The sequence below is a fragment of the Plectropomus leopardus genome, chromosome 7 (assembly GCF_026936395.1).
Source record: "Plectropomus leopardus strain MGB_pleo_1.0 chromosome 7, ASM2693639v1, whole genome shotgun sequence".
Taxonomy (NCBI): domain Eukaryota; kingdom Metazoa; phylum Chordata; class Actinopteri; order Perciformes; family Serranidae; genus Plectropomus; species Plectropomus leopardus.
In genome coordinates this window covers 11156248-11173638 of record NC_142182.1, presented here as the reverse complement: position 1 = coordinate 11173638, position 17391 = coordinate 11156248, and the positions used below count along the sequence as shown (strand labels likewise).

General features: G+C 42.6%; 1 protein-coding gene across 1 annotated transcript in view; it reads left to right on the top strand.

Moving 5' to 3' along the window:
• wwox (WW domain containing oxidoreductase) overlaps positions 1-17391 on the top strand; it is a 153895-nt gene that overhangs the window by 46832 nt on the left and 89672 nt on the right. The window contains exons 7-8 of the mRNA XM_042495782.2: positions 3997-4182; positions 7956-8220. Of these exons, the coding sequence (XP_042351716.1) occupies positions 3997-4182; positions 7956-8220 (451 nt within the window). The remainder of the gene's footprint in view (positions 1-3996; positions 4183-7955; positions 8221-17391) is intronic.

The following is a 17391-nucleotide window of genomic DNA, read 5'->3' as shown; positions in this document are numbered from 1 at the left end:
TGTCCCAAGAAACCCGTCTCCTGGTTTTGTTTTTTTTACATATCCCTTTTGCAATTTGTTTATCTGCATCGGCCTCTCTCTCATGTTGTCTCTCAGTCTTTCTCAGTGTCTCTCTCTACCTCAGTATTTTGGCAAGGTTGTATTTCTTCATTAGCTGTGCTGTTGGGGGGGGGGAGTGGGGGAGTCCCAGGGGACGTCAGAGTACATTAATTCTCATCAGAAGGCGAACAGAGCAGAGTGGAGGCTGGGAGCTCTGAGCTGTGAATGGCACTGGGCAGCTGTCTGAGTCTACCACCACTCTATTACTGCACGTATGTCTTCAGGCATAACACACACAAGAGCACGCGCGCACGCACATGTGAATACATGCACGGACACGCAGACGCATACACACAGTTTTGTAAACACATAGAGACAAACACACTCATACACACACACACGCACAATAATGCTCCTGCAGCGTGTCATTGACAGGTGAAATGTAATCAGAGTCTTTTTCTTTTCCTTCTCTCGTTTCTCACTCCCTTGCTTTTAAGTGCTTTAGTCAGTGGCTTTCACGCTGCTTTGTGTTCCATTGACCCCGATTCTGCTTTAATTGCGTGTCCTTTGAAATGAAATTACCTGGATATTGATATTGTTGAATGCAGTGCAATTTCATTGGGATGTAATTGATGGAGGATGGTGCTGACAGAACGCCCCTAATACAATTTCTACTGAACGGTCCGTAATTAACACATGCAATTTGTTTTCACCTGTGACTTTTTTTTTTTTAAACGGCATTTATCCTGTTCTAATTTTAAGCGTATTATGTCTAATGGGTGGTCTGTATGAATACACGCAAGCCAGATCGCAGTAATCTTAGAAACACGGAAGTGTGGTGACCGTAACAATGTCAGCGACATGCAGCAAAGGGTCGAGGCCAGAATCGAACCCGCGGCTGTTGGGTGAGGATACAGCCTCTGTATATGGGGCGTCACTATATCCACTGAGCCACCAGGCGCCCCATCTTTAACATTTTTTAGGCTGAGGACCCCTAAGATGAAAGCAGGGTAAAGCAGGGATCCCCTACTACGTATATATAGAGTATCAAATCAAGTTGCATATTACATAAAATTGAGTATCACAAAGATAAGTTGCTTCAAAAGGCAAAATACGTTGGATAAAGTGAAAGTGTATTTTCAGAGATATTTTATTTTTTGACAAGAAGAAGATACTCTCAAAAAATTAACAAACAATAATTTGGTGGCCCTCTCGAAGTAACTCTGAGGACCCCACTGATGTTGAAGAAGCAGCAATTAGTCAATTGACAGTAGAACAATCGCCAACTGTTTTGATAATTTATTAATTGTTAAAGTACTTTGTCATGCAAACATGGCAGAAAATATTTCTTTCGGCCTCTCAGTTGTGGAGATTTCCTGTGTTTCTCTGTTTTATATAGTTTTAAAGTAAAAATCTTTGGTTTTGGACTGACAAAACAAGACATTTAAAGATGTCACCCTGGACTATAAGAAACTGAGATGGACATTTTTCACATTTTCTTATATTTTATAGACCAAATAATTATTGATTACACGAGAAAATATGTCGGGCTGGGCCTTATATTGATATTATATGGATATTGTGAGACGAGACTCAATATCGTCTTAGATTTTGAATATCGTAATATCAGGACATTTCCTGGTTTTAAAAGCTGTATTACAGTAAAGTAATGTAATTTCCTGAATTTACCAGATTTTTCCATTATTTGCCTCTACCCACTTAGTCATTATATCCACATGGATATACATTGATTTTTTATCAGAAATTTCATTGCTTAAATATTTTTGTGAAAGCACCAATAACCAACTCTACAATATCACTGCAATATCAATATCAAGGTATTTGTTAAAAAAATACTATGAAATGTTGTTTTCTTCATATAGCACATCCCTATGAGAAAATATTCTGCAGATAAATGGATAATGAAAATGATGGTTAATTGCTGCTGTGGATGAGTGGCGTACACCTGTCCACATGTTTGTTGCCAGTGCCAGTTTTCCTGTTGCCAATAAAGTGCAGTGTTAATGACCAGCAGTCTGAGCCCAGCTCACACAGGCAATCTCTTCCTGCTGGCCCACATTATCATAGAGGTCAGGGGTCATACCCAGGGGGGTTATTTAAAGTAAATATATAAACTGATGTCTCCCTGTTTGGTAGTTAACACCCTCGTTTGACCAGCGCTGAGATTGCACAGTGCACACAGTGTTGTGTGAGATCTTAATGTGGAAAGAGGGACTGTGGTACGCGGCAATAGGCCTATTAAAGACATTCATTAGACCTGCGCTTATGAGAGAGGGACTAACTGGTGGGCAGTTGAATTAACAGGCCTTTTACATTACAAGCAGACTCACCAGAGGCCCATCGGAGCTGCGTGGGGGAAATCGCTCTACTGGCCAGAGAAAAAGTTGGGTTATTGGAGTTTTTGATCACAAATTTGTGATATGATTTGAATGACATACTGCATGTTTTTTTAATTGTGTAAGGTCTCAAAAGAGGACACGATTTTAAATCTAAGAGGTGTAACTGACATGAGTATTAGTTTAAAACAGCAGTTACAGTGAAAGGTTGGAAAATGAGGTCAAGAGTTCATGCCTGTGGTGTTATTGTGCAGCTTCGAGCCAGTGCATCACTAACAGACCCAAGAGTTTTGCCTTGTGTAGCACATTGTTACTGTACTTCACGCTCTATTAGACAGGGGAACACTGGGCCAAAAACAACCGTGTTTTGTTTTTTTTGTTCCAGTGCAGAACTTGACATCACAGCAACTGTGGTGCTTTATTCTTCTATCTTGTTTTATCAGGATGAAGTGCAGGTTACGAAGGTCATTTTTTTCCCTCTTCCCTCTACACGAGGTTATGTCTCCTTACCTTTTTGCATTTTAGCTGGAAATTTTAATATCTCACTGCTAGTATGTGCTCCGTTAATAACGTGCTGAGGTCGGCATTCTTCAAGTTGACTTGTGACTAGGTTTGTGCTCTTTAATGAACCTTGTGTGTTCGGAGGCCTGAAGGTGATCGTACAGTACACTCCTATGTAATAGCATGGGATGGCTCATTATAGCAAGGCATAACAATTCACACATTAATTTTCCAGCATCCAGTTTTTAATTAATCCAGTAGGCAGTCTTAAACACAGGGTACACAAATTGCCTTCGGCCTCATAATTAATTCTAATGGAAGAAATTAAAAATTGGTGGGGTGTGTTTGGATTGTTCGGCTGTGTTACTGTGGTTTCAAGCTCGCTGGAGCGACGCTGTCACCGACAAGGATCTCTCGCTGCCCTGACCAATCCAGCAATCTCCACTCACTGGCACGCGAGCAGGGAGTGTTACTCACTCGCCCACACAAAGTCTGCAAGGATGGAAATGCATTGCGTGTCTGTGTTAAACCGTTGTTTTTTATTGGCCCCTGAATTAAGTCATTTGTTTTTTTTATAAATCATGCCTTGTGTGTGTATTTCCTTTGATCTGCTGTCTTCTGCTCAGCCTTTCCGAGTCGATGTGTTGGTGGGTTTGGTTACTCAGAGTAGTTACACATGGCCTGTATCAACACCCATTACTTCCACCACCCTTGTGTGTTGAAACGGTTTGAGATTGCTTTTCAATGTGTTGTTGCTCTTGGATTCCAGCCAGCTGTATTCAGTATCTACAGTACCTGTCGAGCCACGGGGACTTGCACTGGAAACCTCTGTATCATATCAGCATTACTGATGCTCTGTCTCTGTAGACCTCTAAAGTCTACCACACTGTGGAATAAGACACCCTGTTTCCTTTCTCTGCCTTCGCTTCTCACTATTCTGTCCTCTTTTTTTATTCCTCCTCCCTGTCTCTCCTTACTTCCTCTTCAGCCTAATATGGTATAAAAATCCCCTTTTTATGCAGCTGTGTCTTCTTTGCTTTCACTTATAATCAATAAACAATCAAATATGTTTTATTTTCTGCCTTCCCTCTCCCTGTAGGCCCGTGCATATACTGGTGTGTAATGCAGCAGTGTGCACTCAGCCCTGGAGCTTAACAGAGGACGGCCTGGAGTCCACCTTCCAGATCTGCCATCTAGGTCACTTCCTGCTTGTCCAATGCCTACAGGACGTGCTGCGCCGCTCGGCCCCCGCCCGCGTTGTTGTGGTATCTTCTGAGTCCCACAGGTAAAGGCAGTAAACCAGGCATGTAAAAAGTATTAGTTCATCTACAGGGTCTCGAGAGAAGACTATTCAATAAAGCTTATAGAATTTAAAATTGCCTGTTTTTTTGGCTGTTTTAATAAGTAATAAGCAATACCTGTGCATTTATTTAGGGTGGAATGCACACCTTGATTAATTCTTAATAAAGATGTGCTAAGAACAAAGGATCATTCGCCACGGGTTACTTTTAACTCATATTGAATTGGTTTTATGCATCATTAATGAAAAACGTGATAATGCCAGACCAATTCCACGGTGAAATTATTACCTGTTCCTTGTTGCATGTGGTAACGTTAAATTAAGTTATGATTAAATCTTGGGTGCATTCAGATTCAGACTCAGATTCAGACAACTTTATTATCCCAGAAGGGCAAACCTTCAGGTTTTAGAAGTATAAGGATTTTTACCAATAATGATACATGGATGACTAAACAACAGAAAAAATGTCTAGACTTGGCTATTTAGTACAGGGTATTAAACCCTGTAATTTCTGTAATTTGTGAATATTACTAACACACCTACAAATGATCTCAAATATTACTGATTTTATTTTGAATCAGGGTAACTCAGCCCTTTTCCATACACATCTGCTCACTTGGCTTGACTCGGTTTGACTTGTTGTGTCAATGATAATGATGAGAAATAGAAATGGAAACAATTACAAAACAAAAATCACTACTCATACCAATAAGAGTGAATACAATTCAAAGAATATAAGCAGTGAACACAGAAATGAAAGCAATAATAATAGAATTAAACACTATTACACTAGTTGCTCCATTAGTGAGTTTACAAACATGATATTATATCAATCGCACTGTTATATTGTTTATTATCAATACAGTTTGAGTTGGATTTAGCCCCTGTGACTTGGGCTTCTTTTAAAATTGCAGAATTGCATAAATTAAACTGGTTTAAGCTCGAACACTGGACCGGACCAGCAAAACTGAAAATTGACTCAACTCTAGTTGCCATAATGTAAATCAGCCTCCCTGGCAGAAGGGTTAGGGTATGGGATATTGTTGAGAGCCACACTGTTGTTTGCCTTATATTCAGTTAACAGTCACAGTTCAGCCATACTGAAGTCAAACTAGTCCAACAACTCTTCAGCTCCAGTCGTGCAGTTACAGCCGCTACACTGGCAAGTTTTCTCCACAAACTGATAGCTCAGACTTAATGCATATTGTCAAACATGACAGCCTCACTCACTGAAAACTCATTTCCCTCCACACGCTGTCACTATGAATTAAACGTATCATCAACATGATGGATGGACTTATCAGCTAAAATTAACTTTGATCAAGTATCTGCTCCTTTCTGTCTGACCCCCTGACTCAGCCCCTTTCTCCCCTCTCTTCCCTCCTTCTGCCTTTTCTTGTTTTTCACGTCTGTCTTTTTTGTTAACTCCACTCCAAAGGCCTCTGTTTTCCCTGTCATACAGCAGACAGGCATGGTGTCTCGTACTGATCTGTGAGCCCGAGCCCTCAGCCATGTGTTTCAGAGTCAGTGAGCGTGTGTGTGTGTGTGTGTGTGTGTGCGACATTGATCCAGTCTTCAGTCAGTCAGACGGCCAAGCAGAGTGATTGATTGGAGCTCGGCAGAGTGACCTGAGACAAGGAGAACATACGCAGAGTTATTCTAGCAGATCAAGCAGCAGCAATATTACAGGGGCCCTCGTATGAGTTATGTTATACAGAGCGCCATGCATGAGAGGACAGGAGCAGCAGAGTGGATGGTCTGACACTCAGATTCACTCGGGGGTCACGCTGCTATTACATGCTGTAGGAAAAGCAAGAGGAAGAGAGGGTAGGAAAAGCTTATTGAAAGAAAGCATGTCATGAAGGGAGTATTGACAGGATTTGATTGAAGCAAGACTTGCCTACACAGTAAGAACAAGTGAGGTCACACAAGTTTTGATGGTGTGAAAACTGGACTGCTGTTTGAACGGTGTGTACGATCACATGTACAGGGTTCCCACGGTCATGGGAAATCTGGAAAAGTCATAGAATTTCACAATTACATTTCCCAGGCCTGGAAAGCGATGACATTATCAGACGTTTTGGGAAAAAACATGGAATTTGTTTTGTATATAATGACATTTTTACTGTAGTCTTCCTTGGATAGCCTTGATAGCCTAACCAACACAATGGCTAATTAATATCTGAAGCTATTGACGTAACTTAGCTTTAATGGAGTGACCCATGGATGACATTTTTCTGTAGGCCAACCTGGAAGCTAATGTTTGTGTTAAACATGTGTTTATGATCCTTGCACATTTTATTCACCAAAATAATCTTCACAAATGATCGCCACTTTCAGGAAACGAAAGACAAAGTTTGGAAATTTTTGTGAGTGAAAATAGGTGGGAACCCACCCAGTATAAAGTGCAAGGCAAGAATGGTCAGGTATCCTTTTCACTCTTTGCCCTACAGCTCCCTCTCTCTCCTCCTCTGCCTCCCTGACAAATACACTCACCTTTCCTTCTCTCCTCTACGCGGCTTTAACCCCTTCAAAGAAGGCTTAGGCAGGACCAGAGAGAGTCAGTTACACACCGACACAGACTAGAGGGAGGGGAAAAAGGAGTGAAAATAGACAATATCTCATATTACATCTTCCATTCTGTCCACCTCATTCCAGACCTATATTACATCTATTGAAGTCGTTCCCTTTTTTGTTTGTGTTATTTTCAGTTTTCGCTGATTTCCCGTTTATTCACTTAGCTTCCCCTCACAAGCAGTGTGTGACCCCTGACCTAGCAGCATATTGTATTCCCTAAGCTCCTTGTCCGCTGGTAAAGCGTTGACCTATAAGGGACAGGGGTGGGAGAGATGGACATACGGGTAATGGCTGGACACTTTATCAGTTTCCACCACCGGGGCTTACTGTGGAATTGGCGCTGTACAGGTTTACTTTGCCCTACTACCGCATCAGATCTGGTCAGACAAGGGGAGATAAAATCCTTAATGAAATTACCTCTGACAGATCTAAGCTACAGCTCTTGTTCTGTACTTTTATGTATAGAGAGGATATTTTAATTTACCACAATGTCTATATTTTATTATACAATATGTTTGAGTCATGGGGCAGGGTTATTGCATTTATTTGTGTTCAGTTTTAAACAGGCACAACTTCAGTATAACATGAACAAATTTTGGGGGAGAAAACTGCATTTGGTGCTCAAGCAATTGATTTATCAACCTCTACTTGCTAAAGTAGTTATGAAGTTGCAGCACATGAAATGAAAAGCCTGCAGATGTTGTAATTTAGCCAAGCAAGGATGTTGCGGAAGGCGACAGTAAACAAGAGGCAGCGAGCTTGTAAAATCACAACAAGGAAACCAGGTGACACTTTGATTGGTTGTTTTCTAATGACTGGATTAATATGTAGGATGTGTTCCCCCAGTTTGGAGCCTACGTCTCCTTCTCCCACGCATACACAGACACACAGGGAGTGTGATTTTCGTGCCCGTGTATTGTGATGTTACTGCGTGACTGCATAATAACACAACGAGTAGTGTAATGTTTAAGGGGCCTTGTCAAACATCTGGAGTTTAACAGCTCTGTCGCAGGCAATTAAAGAACATCATGTCACGTCTTTGATTTGTATGCAGCCGGCACCACACATCTGCCAGAAGAAAGACCACACGCACACACACACACACACACACACACACACACACACACACACACACACACACGCACGCACTCTAACTACTCTCGATCTGGACTATGTTTCAGGTTCACAGACCTGTTAGACTCGTGTGCCAAAGTGGACTTGGCCCTGCTGTCTCCTGCAAAGAAAGATTACTGGTCCATGCTGGCTTACAATCGGGCCAAACTCTGCAACATCCTCTTCAGTAACGAGCTTCACCGCCGCCTTTCGCCTCACGGTGTCACCTCCAGCGCAGTGCATCCTGGGAACATGATGTACACCTCCATTCACCGGAGCTGGTGGCTGATGACCTTTCTCTTCACTCTGGCCAGACCTTTCACCAAGTCTATGGTAAGTGACAACACTAGTTTTGAGTTTTATCTAATTGTGTGAGTGCACAAACTGCAGCACAATCTGACCCGAACGTTTGGTAACTTTTGATTTCACCGGAGCTGCTCTGAAGCTAATTATAAGTATCATGCAAGGAATGTCAGTATATTCACCACGCAGTATTACTGTCTTCTTGTTTAAGTCTGATGTGTCCCTTAGTCAGCGTATATATTTGTCTTGGCACGTTCCTGGGAGAGAGGAGAGGAAAAGGATGGAGAGGGGTTGATCTGCTGAGTGCTGAGGGCTCAGGGAGAGAGTCTGGGTTTCACAGATAGAGAGATAGTCTGTGGTTTGTTTTCCTCTTCCTCCTGTCACTGTTTATTTAACTCTGAGAGGCAGTCCCCCTATCCTCTCGCAAGGGTAGGCGATATTCCAGATCCTGTGTACCGCGACTATTAGGTTACTGTAAATGCACTGCACAAACTCAAGTCTCTGCTCCTGTGCAGTCCGGAGAACTAAGATAATAAGCTCTCTGTCAAGTATGTTTTTGCCATCTACCCCTTTCCCATCAGGAGAACCTATTACCAGATATTTTCAGATGCATTATCTTAAGTTCTGAGTCATATTAGCAGGGTGACTCAACCTGTCTGAGAACAGCAGAGATACAGTAAAGACATTACGTCCTCACAGGCTGTTTTCGAGCGAAAGGAGGCCAGGTGCTGTGCCAGAGGGATCTGTGGTTTATATCTGTTTACAAGTTTAACTTTGAACAATAAAACCCGATCCCCTCAGAGAATTGACACTCCTCTGTGATGCTGGTGGAAGTTAACGTGCCCCTTTGACCCTTGGAGCTGTGTTATTGGGTTAACAGCTCCTGGTAGGGTTGCCCTTTGGTAAAGTGGACCCAGGTAAGAGGCTCAAGACACAGAATGTCATTCTTTGGTGGGGAAAGGGGCAAAGGTGGTGCAAGAGGTATGGCTGTATGTTTAGTTGGGCTCACCTCTAAACGCAGCACTGGCGCCAGAGCCAGACTACAGCATACAGACAGGACAGGAGACAGGAGCTGGTCAAGTGAGGAGGAACGAAGCTGAGCAGCATTGTGTTGTGGTTTTCCTCTGATTTGAGAGCGTGGCCTCTATTCATTTGGGTTTTGCAGAGACAGGAGACTTCCCTGTTTTATTTCTGTGCACTGAACGATGCTTAGAGTGTTCAGCTTTCTGCTTTTGGTCACTGGCTGGTAAATGGTGACTTTATTGCCCATTTCCACTGCATGGTACAGCACAGCATGACACAGCATGGATCAACTCAGCTCGACTCGCTCCGTTATGGATTTCCATTAGCAAAAGTTGTGGATAGTAACTAGTGCTTTTTTTTGTACCACCTCAATTGAGTTTCAAACTCTTCAAAAGTTGAGCGGATCATCTGAAAATTTGACAATTCCTCTGTCAGATCATGGACTATCACCTCCCAGAAATCCCTCATACACGGCCTCTCCCACGTATAAGGAGCTTGCCTTTCCATTATCGCTCGCATAACACGCCTACGTCGCCTTGGATTTGAAATAATGACAGCTAGTGCGGTGGCTGCAGTAGAAATTAACCTGCTAATGTTTTGAACATCCATCACCATGCTTTTTGGAATATTATCCTGAGAGGAGAAGTCGCATAACAAAACATCACTCAGTGGAAACGCAGTCATCTCGCAATTGTGTTTTATTGACATTTTGAAAATATTGCTTAATTTTTGTGCAAATCTGTAATGGAAACCTGCCTAATGGCATCCAGTTAGATAATGTTAGTAAAATGTACCACTAAAGTTTCCTCTCAATGCAATAACCTTTCAGAGTGGCAACTGTTGGTAAGATGCATCTGCTGTGGATGTAAAATAAATTTCTGCATGAGAGTGTTCACAGCACATGTGTGTGCTTGTAAGGTGAGGTTAGGTGCCTGAGGTTAATGTCCTCACACACCTTGGATATAAGCGATAAAATCCAACACTGTGATTTATCTTAGTCTCTATTGTGTCCTCTGCTCTGTAAGACTTTTCAATTGATAGCAGCTCTCTACCCTTTAGGCTCCACGGCCTCCTAATATATGCTTTAGTTTGACTATTACATCTTTCCATTAGCTACTCTTCATACTTTATCAATTTAGTGTTTGCACTGAAGGGAAAATGTGATGTGTTGAAAGGCAACGTGCTGGAGTTTTAGTGAAGCGTTATTCTGATCCATCATGTTTGACAGACACAAGGCCCCAGGCCGTCATTTGTCTCTCCTCCTTTTGACATCGGATGAGAGATGAGAGGAACTGCTCCTCAGCACCTTTCACAAAATGCCAAGACGAACATTTCCTTAATTTCTGTCACAAAACACTCACCCTCTGTAACATTTTTCTTTTTCATCACTTGCTGTCTTGTTTCAATCTTCAAACCTGGTTGGCGTCACTTTAAGCTGGACCGAAAATTTGTTAAACATGCTTATTAATCGGATGATTTGGAAGTGCACCCTAGAGTGGATGACACTTCTGTGTGCTTTGTGCGTTTGAGAGAAGGGCGTGTTAACGTTTTGGATGCGAGCGCACAGATGCAATTAGCAGAGCGTTTTCTTCCTCCAGAACGGGGCTTCGGCTCTTTCTACACGTGGTTAATTAAACGTAGTGTAGATGTTAGTAAATATTAAAGGACAAAGGTAGAGCTAGTAATTAAATTCTGGTGTGCTGACACAGCGATTAGCTAAAACTCGTGTCTGATAAAGGCCACACACACAGACACGTAGCCTTACACACAGACACACACAGATACAGAGGCACACCCTTAAGCTGAGCATTTGCTCTTATTTAAATCTGGGGTTGATAAGGCCCCTGAAAGTGTATCCTCTTTAAAATCCCACTCCTCACTCCTTCTGCCCCCACATTAAGGGCTTAATAAAACAGTGATATTATTTCAGTTATTGGTTGCAGGGATATGAAGATGGTATCGCTTTAATTGCTTGCGTACGCTTGCGGGATCCATGGAGATTGTTCTGGGATGCAAACATAAGCAGAATGTCGACTCCAAAAAACAATCACAAAGCCCCCGTGTGTGTTCTTGCGCAAATAACCAGCCTCTCATTTAAAACACAGGTTTGATTTATAGGAGCACAGGTGGAGTGATATACAGTTGCCCTACATGGGGAGAAACACACTTTCACACACATGAATTCACAATATGGAGACTACAGGAACACCTGCAGCTACATGTGCTCCCAGATCTTTAATTTGATTATTGTAGTAAAAGGGAGGGAATGTCATGTCAGGCCACAAGCTCTGCCTTGGTCATCCAATCATGTCCAAGCTTTTCCTCCCTCATTAATTGTGCGTCATGCTCTAATATTTTATCAGCTCTTCACTTTTATCTATTTTGCTACCGCATTTTGATCGCGCTTTACCAAAAATATATTTTGACTTCCTCAGTTTTGCATCCTTTGTGTTGTGGCTTCTACTTAAGGCAAAGAAACTTCTCTATTAGCAGGGAGCACAGCCCACTCTGCTATTGATGTACAGAGCTGATTCTATTTTGCTGAGTTGAGAAAGGCATCTATAAAGAGCCATGACATTTTAATCAGCCAAACTATCTCTCACTAACATCATGTTCCCCTCCCCGCGCCTTGATCTACTTATCAGAGATTGTGCGACCAGGCCTGTAACTCCTGTTTCTTTAATTCAGCGTGTTTAGAGTGGGAGTTTTCCCTGTGTCCTTTGGTGTGATTATCAGCGCTGAATGATCTGGCCCGCAGTGGTGTGTGCTGCATGTGTATGTGCCCGGATATGCGTGTGTGTTTGAGAACGAGACTAAGCAGAAGAAAAAAAAAAAAAAAAACAGCAGTTATCGCAGTTCTGTTTAATGCTCGAAATTTGATTGACACAGATTTTTTGGTTGATTTATTTGATGTAGGATAGTATTTCAGGATAGGATTTGAGGCCTTTGACTGTGTGCTGTAAAAGTTATTAGACAGTACACTTTGAACCAAAACATTTTAACAGCACAGAATGAGTTTCGGTGACTGTTGCAGTTATGAGTTGGGCTGTAACCTTTTGTGAAGTTGTCACTGTCTTGTCACGCTGTAACGCTGACCCTGTGACATTTTGTTGACTGACTGATTGCTCCCTCAAGATCAGTGTACCCTCAGGCTCTGAGCAGCTGTGCTCAGCCTATACTCATCTAATCTATACCTTAACTATAGGCACAGACAGTGCTGAGCTGAATGGAGATCAGTGTGGGCAGTGGCTCCAGTACCTCATCATCCACCATAATGGATAGAAAGAGGGGAGGGGGGTATTGTGGGCTCAGGCCTAAGAGGCTCCGCTGGTCCAATCAGACACCTCAGTCCCCCCAGGGGCTGGTTTCATCAGTGCTCTCGCCTAGTCCCATGCTTCTTAGCGTTTTAGTGTGATTATTTTACCCAGGATCCTGCCTCGGGCACCAGGCCACCTTTTTACATATGCACAGGCTGAACTTTTGACCAGGCACCAGCAGTCAGGACTGTATTAGAGAAACGGTTGTTCAGTCAGGAGTAGTGGGACCGCTGGTGCCTCCTCTGCTGAGCCTACTGTGACCAGGAGCTCCTGCACCTCGGGGGTTAACCCCAGAGACAGGCCTTGCAACGAAGACATCAGCATATAACAGACGTACAGTGAGGCTGTGAGCACAGCCGCCACTTTTACCTCAGTGTTCTTATCAGTTTCTCCCCCGCAGACAGACGTAAGGTCAGGTGCTCTATCTGCTGTCTGGTGTAGCACACAGACGCAGTGGCTCTGCTGCACACCCAGGCAACCTGTGTGTGTGTGCTCCGGTGTTGTGTGTGGTGCTCAACCATGTGGAAAGAAAGAGGAGCAGAGGTCCCAATCTCCCCACCAGCCCCCCCTTCTCCTCTGTGGGGTTAGATGAGCTGCCAGGCCCTTGCAATAGAGTCCTCTTGGATGATTAGGAGCTACACAGGAGGGGGGTCAGCTCCAGCCTGACTGGAGACACTGTATGTTTCTCCTCAGTGGTGTAGATAGAATATTACACAATATGCCAATTGGTATGAAGTTCACATAGAGAGAGTCGACTTCTCTGATGATGCACTGATTTCCTTCAGAGGCCATGCTTTAGATCATTTTTTAGGAAGTTGATTTGATGAACGTGATATTCTGCCAGACATTCCCTGCTGTGCTGCTGCAATACATATCGAGAGAGAGACATAGTGGGGAAGAGAGCGAGAGACATGGAAGGAGAGAGAGAGACAGAGGGGGAGAAGATGTGTTGGTGTGGGGATGGATAAAAGCATACAATCCCATTTGGCTGTATTGACATGTGTGTTCCTGCCCAATCCTGTTACTGGGATTATTGTCCACGGAGATACCATTTCATTAAAGAAAACACACACACACACACACACACACACACATGCACATGTGCACATGCACACGCATGCACATACAAGCACACACACACACACACACACGCACACACACACACACACACAGTGGGTGAACAGAGATGGCCTGAGGCCTGGTTATGTGGTCCATTGCACAGGGAAACTGTGTAAATGGTTTATTGTGGATGAGTTGATGTGATGGAGAGCGTGTCTAGATCAATAAAGAACCAATCAAATGCTGACAGTCTGCTACTGTATGCAGTCAGTCATTCACCCCTCCTGCCTGCGTACAGTTATACAACATGAGTGTGAAGGAGGTAAGAACAATATCCGTGTTGAAAGCAGAAGTTGAGGAAGAAAGTCTTTTTTTTTTTTTAAAATCAAACTCATAAAAATGCTTAATTCTGCAATATATTATCTTGTTTGTAATGCTGCTTTTTTAAAGATACACACTACACTTTTTTAAGATATACTTTTTTTGCACAGTGCATTTTAATTTTAACCTCTTTATAGGATGTATTTCTGCGATAGATTTTGACAGTTTTGTTTGTGAAGAAACGTTACTTAAAGCCTCAACCGCATCCTCCCCGCTCCTCCAGCTCCAGACACCTCAGGGAGGCCATTAGGACGTCTCCCAAGCCTTGGTTGTCTGAGTCTGGGCTGAGTCTGAGCTGGGGCTGGGCTAAATTACCCCAGAGCCACAGGTCAGAGCCAGCTAGACCCTCACTGCCAAGGGACTCTCTCTCTAATAGAAGGGATCAGAACAGGCCAAAGAGCCAGAAACTGACCTGGCCAGAGAGACATCCGCACTCACTTACCCTCCACTCTTCCACATTGCCTCCTTCACCCTTCGTCTCTTTTACCTTTAGAGCTTCAGAGCTTTTCTCCTGTGTCCCTCAGAGAGGAGATAGATGTAACCTATCACCCCTACCTCACCCATCCACTCCTACTGCTTTCTTGTCACTGACCCCCCCCACAACTCAGCACACACAAACACACACCCCGCTCCCTCCCCTCTTTGTTGTGACATGGAGCTGATGGACTATTTTTCAAATTGATTTCAAAAATGTACATAAGCAGCCGATCCCCTAGCCCAGATTACCTATTGATTTTTAATATGAAAAGCTCATTATATAAGCAGGAACTGCAACACAAAAAGCTAGCCAACCTTTGCATAAATCCTTTAATTGAATTTCCAGAGCCCGTGGTTCTACATTTTTTAATTAAATCCATTTCTTTTTTTAAGGGTTGCTGTGTAATTTGCATGCTGTGAAGTGGGTGCTGTCCCAGATAAAGTGCCATTGATCCTTATTAAGGCTCACCTCTGGGCTCGCTGAAAACCAACCGCAGAAATTAAATGTGCTCATGGTGCATACACTTATTGCCCGCATGATAGGATTAGAGGCAGAGGGAGAGAGAGAGAGAGGGAAGGAGGGAGATAGAGATGGAGAGAGAAGGAGTGATGGGGTAAGGGGAGGGGGGGTTATTATTAATAGTTGTTCATATTAATGTAATATTTCACCTTTCCTCCTCTGGGGTGAGATTGTAAAGAGCTTGTTTATAAATACAGCCGGGTGCGGATATTGTTTGGGTTTCTCATCAAACACACTGTGGTCTGATGTCGCGGTGTCGCAGGTCGCTGTGATTTCACAGTTTGAAGGTAGCATTTAAATCTGTCACTGACACTTTATTTTGTTTCAAATGAGGACAAATGCTCCTGATCATGTGATCGCGTGTAAATGAAGCCAATGATCATATCTCTCATTGATCTTCAGGAGGTCACGGTCTGCAATCTGTCTAAGTAGAGGGTGTTTAACTATCTATTTAGATTAAATGATACTTAATTTTCTTGTCCTTACCCTACTTAGTATCAGGTAACCAAGAGTGTGCGAGCAGTGATTTTTATCCTGCGTTTGTGCTCTGTGATAGCTGGTAACGCAGGCCTCTCCTGCCTTGTCTTCCTGTGTGGCTATATGCAGACGGTGGAGTAAATCAATAGGGATTAACCTGTGACCCAAGCCACATACTTATAGCCCAGTCCTCGCTGCTCACACATCTCTCATCAGTTTCACTTAAACACTGCACCTCACTCAATAAGGCACCGCACGCTAATTCGTTTCAAAGATGGAGAGGCCCCTATCACAGACGCACAAACACACACTTACTCTTACATGCTCATAGACATAAAACAAAATAAAGTTACACATTCACATAATTGCAGGGCATAAGCATCGAAAATGTCAAAACAGAAGTCAAAAGAAACAAAAATGACAAAAAAACCCCAAAAAAGTCAAGAGATTTTTTCATGTTAGTGTGTGTATAGATTAAATTCACAATGAGTCAATGAGATTAGGACTGCAGCTCAAAGATTTTTAGTTTAGTATCATAAACAGATAAGAAACATTCACATTGAAGATGCTTGAATGTGTGAATTTTGGCATTTTTGTTTATCAGATTACTTCAACGATTGATTGATTATCAAAATGGTTGCTGATAATTTTTTTGATCAATTTAATTATTTAATTAATTAATAATTAATTGATTTTAAAGAGAAATAGGAATAACAGAAACATGGCATAAAGCCCTGCAGCAGTTTTAGATGCCACCAGAGGTTAGTGAGAAAATGTTTTTGTTTTAGGCCTAATTTGGGGTGAACTGACCCCTTAAGATCGTGTTGAAACAGCTTTCACTGGGGTCTTCACATCTGGCAGCCCAAAAATAAATGTCAGAAGGTGGAACTTTTAATTCAGTCAGTTAACGTTTACTTTAGATATAGTGAGGTCAAGAAAAGAGGACCGGTGTTGCAAAGACCCAATTTAGTCTAAAAGTCTCATAATTGTGGAGGCTTTTTCTGATGCACAAACACACTTGCATTCTCTCCTTTTCTCCGTCTTCCTCTTGAAATATTGACATCGGCTGACTGATTGGTCTGATGTCTCTCTATCTTTTGTGTACTTGTCCACGTGAAAACGTGTGTGTATGGCGTGCACATGATGTGTGTGTGTGTGTGTGTGTGTGTGTGTGTGTGTGTGTGTGTGTGTGTGTGTGTGTGTGTGTGTGTGTGTGTGTGTGTTGAGCAGTGCAGTGTCAGCAGCATGTGCTGCAAGTATTGACCCAGGCCTGTCCTCTGCTCTGACTGGCTCTTGTCCCTAACTTGTCATCTCTCTCTCTCTCTCTCTCTCTCTCTCTCTCTCTCTCTCTCTCTGTCCATCTCTTTGTCTGGTGGTAGTGACTTTATCAATGTTTTGGCACCTTTTTATAGTCATTGCTAATTTTTTAACAACTTTCAAAAAAATGTATTTGTCAAATTTGTCCTGTATTTAACAAATTCCACTGTCCAATCTGCGTTTCTTTCATCGTAGCATTATTCTCCATTACATACTTTGCATTAAAACACATTCATCTGATAGGGGTTAGAGATATGAATGATCTCAGTAATGCACAGACTAGTACATGCGAGCTCAGCAATGCTTTTAACCCACAAACAGGTTCACATAATGCTCGTCACTGAGTGACGCTGGAAGGTCAAATCACGCACAGAGGAGGGTGTCCTTTTCTCATGGGACAAACCTAAATATGAAGAACGTCTCACCTCTCTTTCCCCTGATTGTATAAACAGACTGATGATTCATTTCCTGTATTTTGCTTCTTTTTTTTTCTATTTTCGCTTTCTATAATCACCCCATCACTTATACCACTCTCTCTTCCACTCTTTCTTTTAGTGCATCTCTCTCTCGCAGGTGGATAAAAACACACACAGTAGCTATTCTCTGACGTGTGCGTGTGCGTGTGTGTCT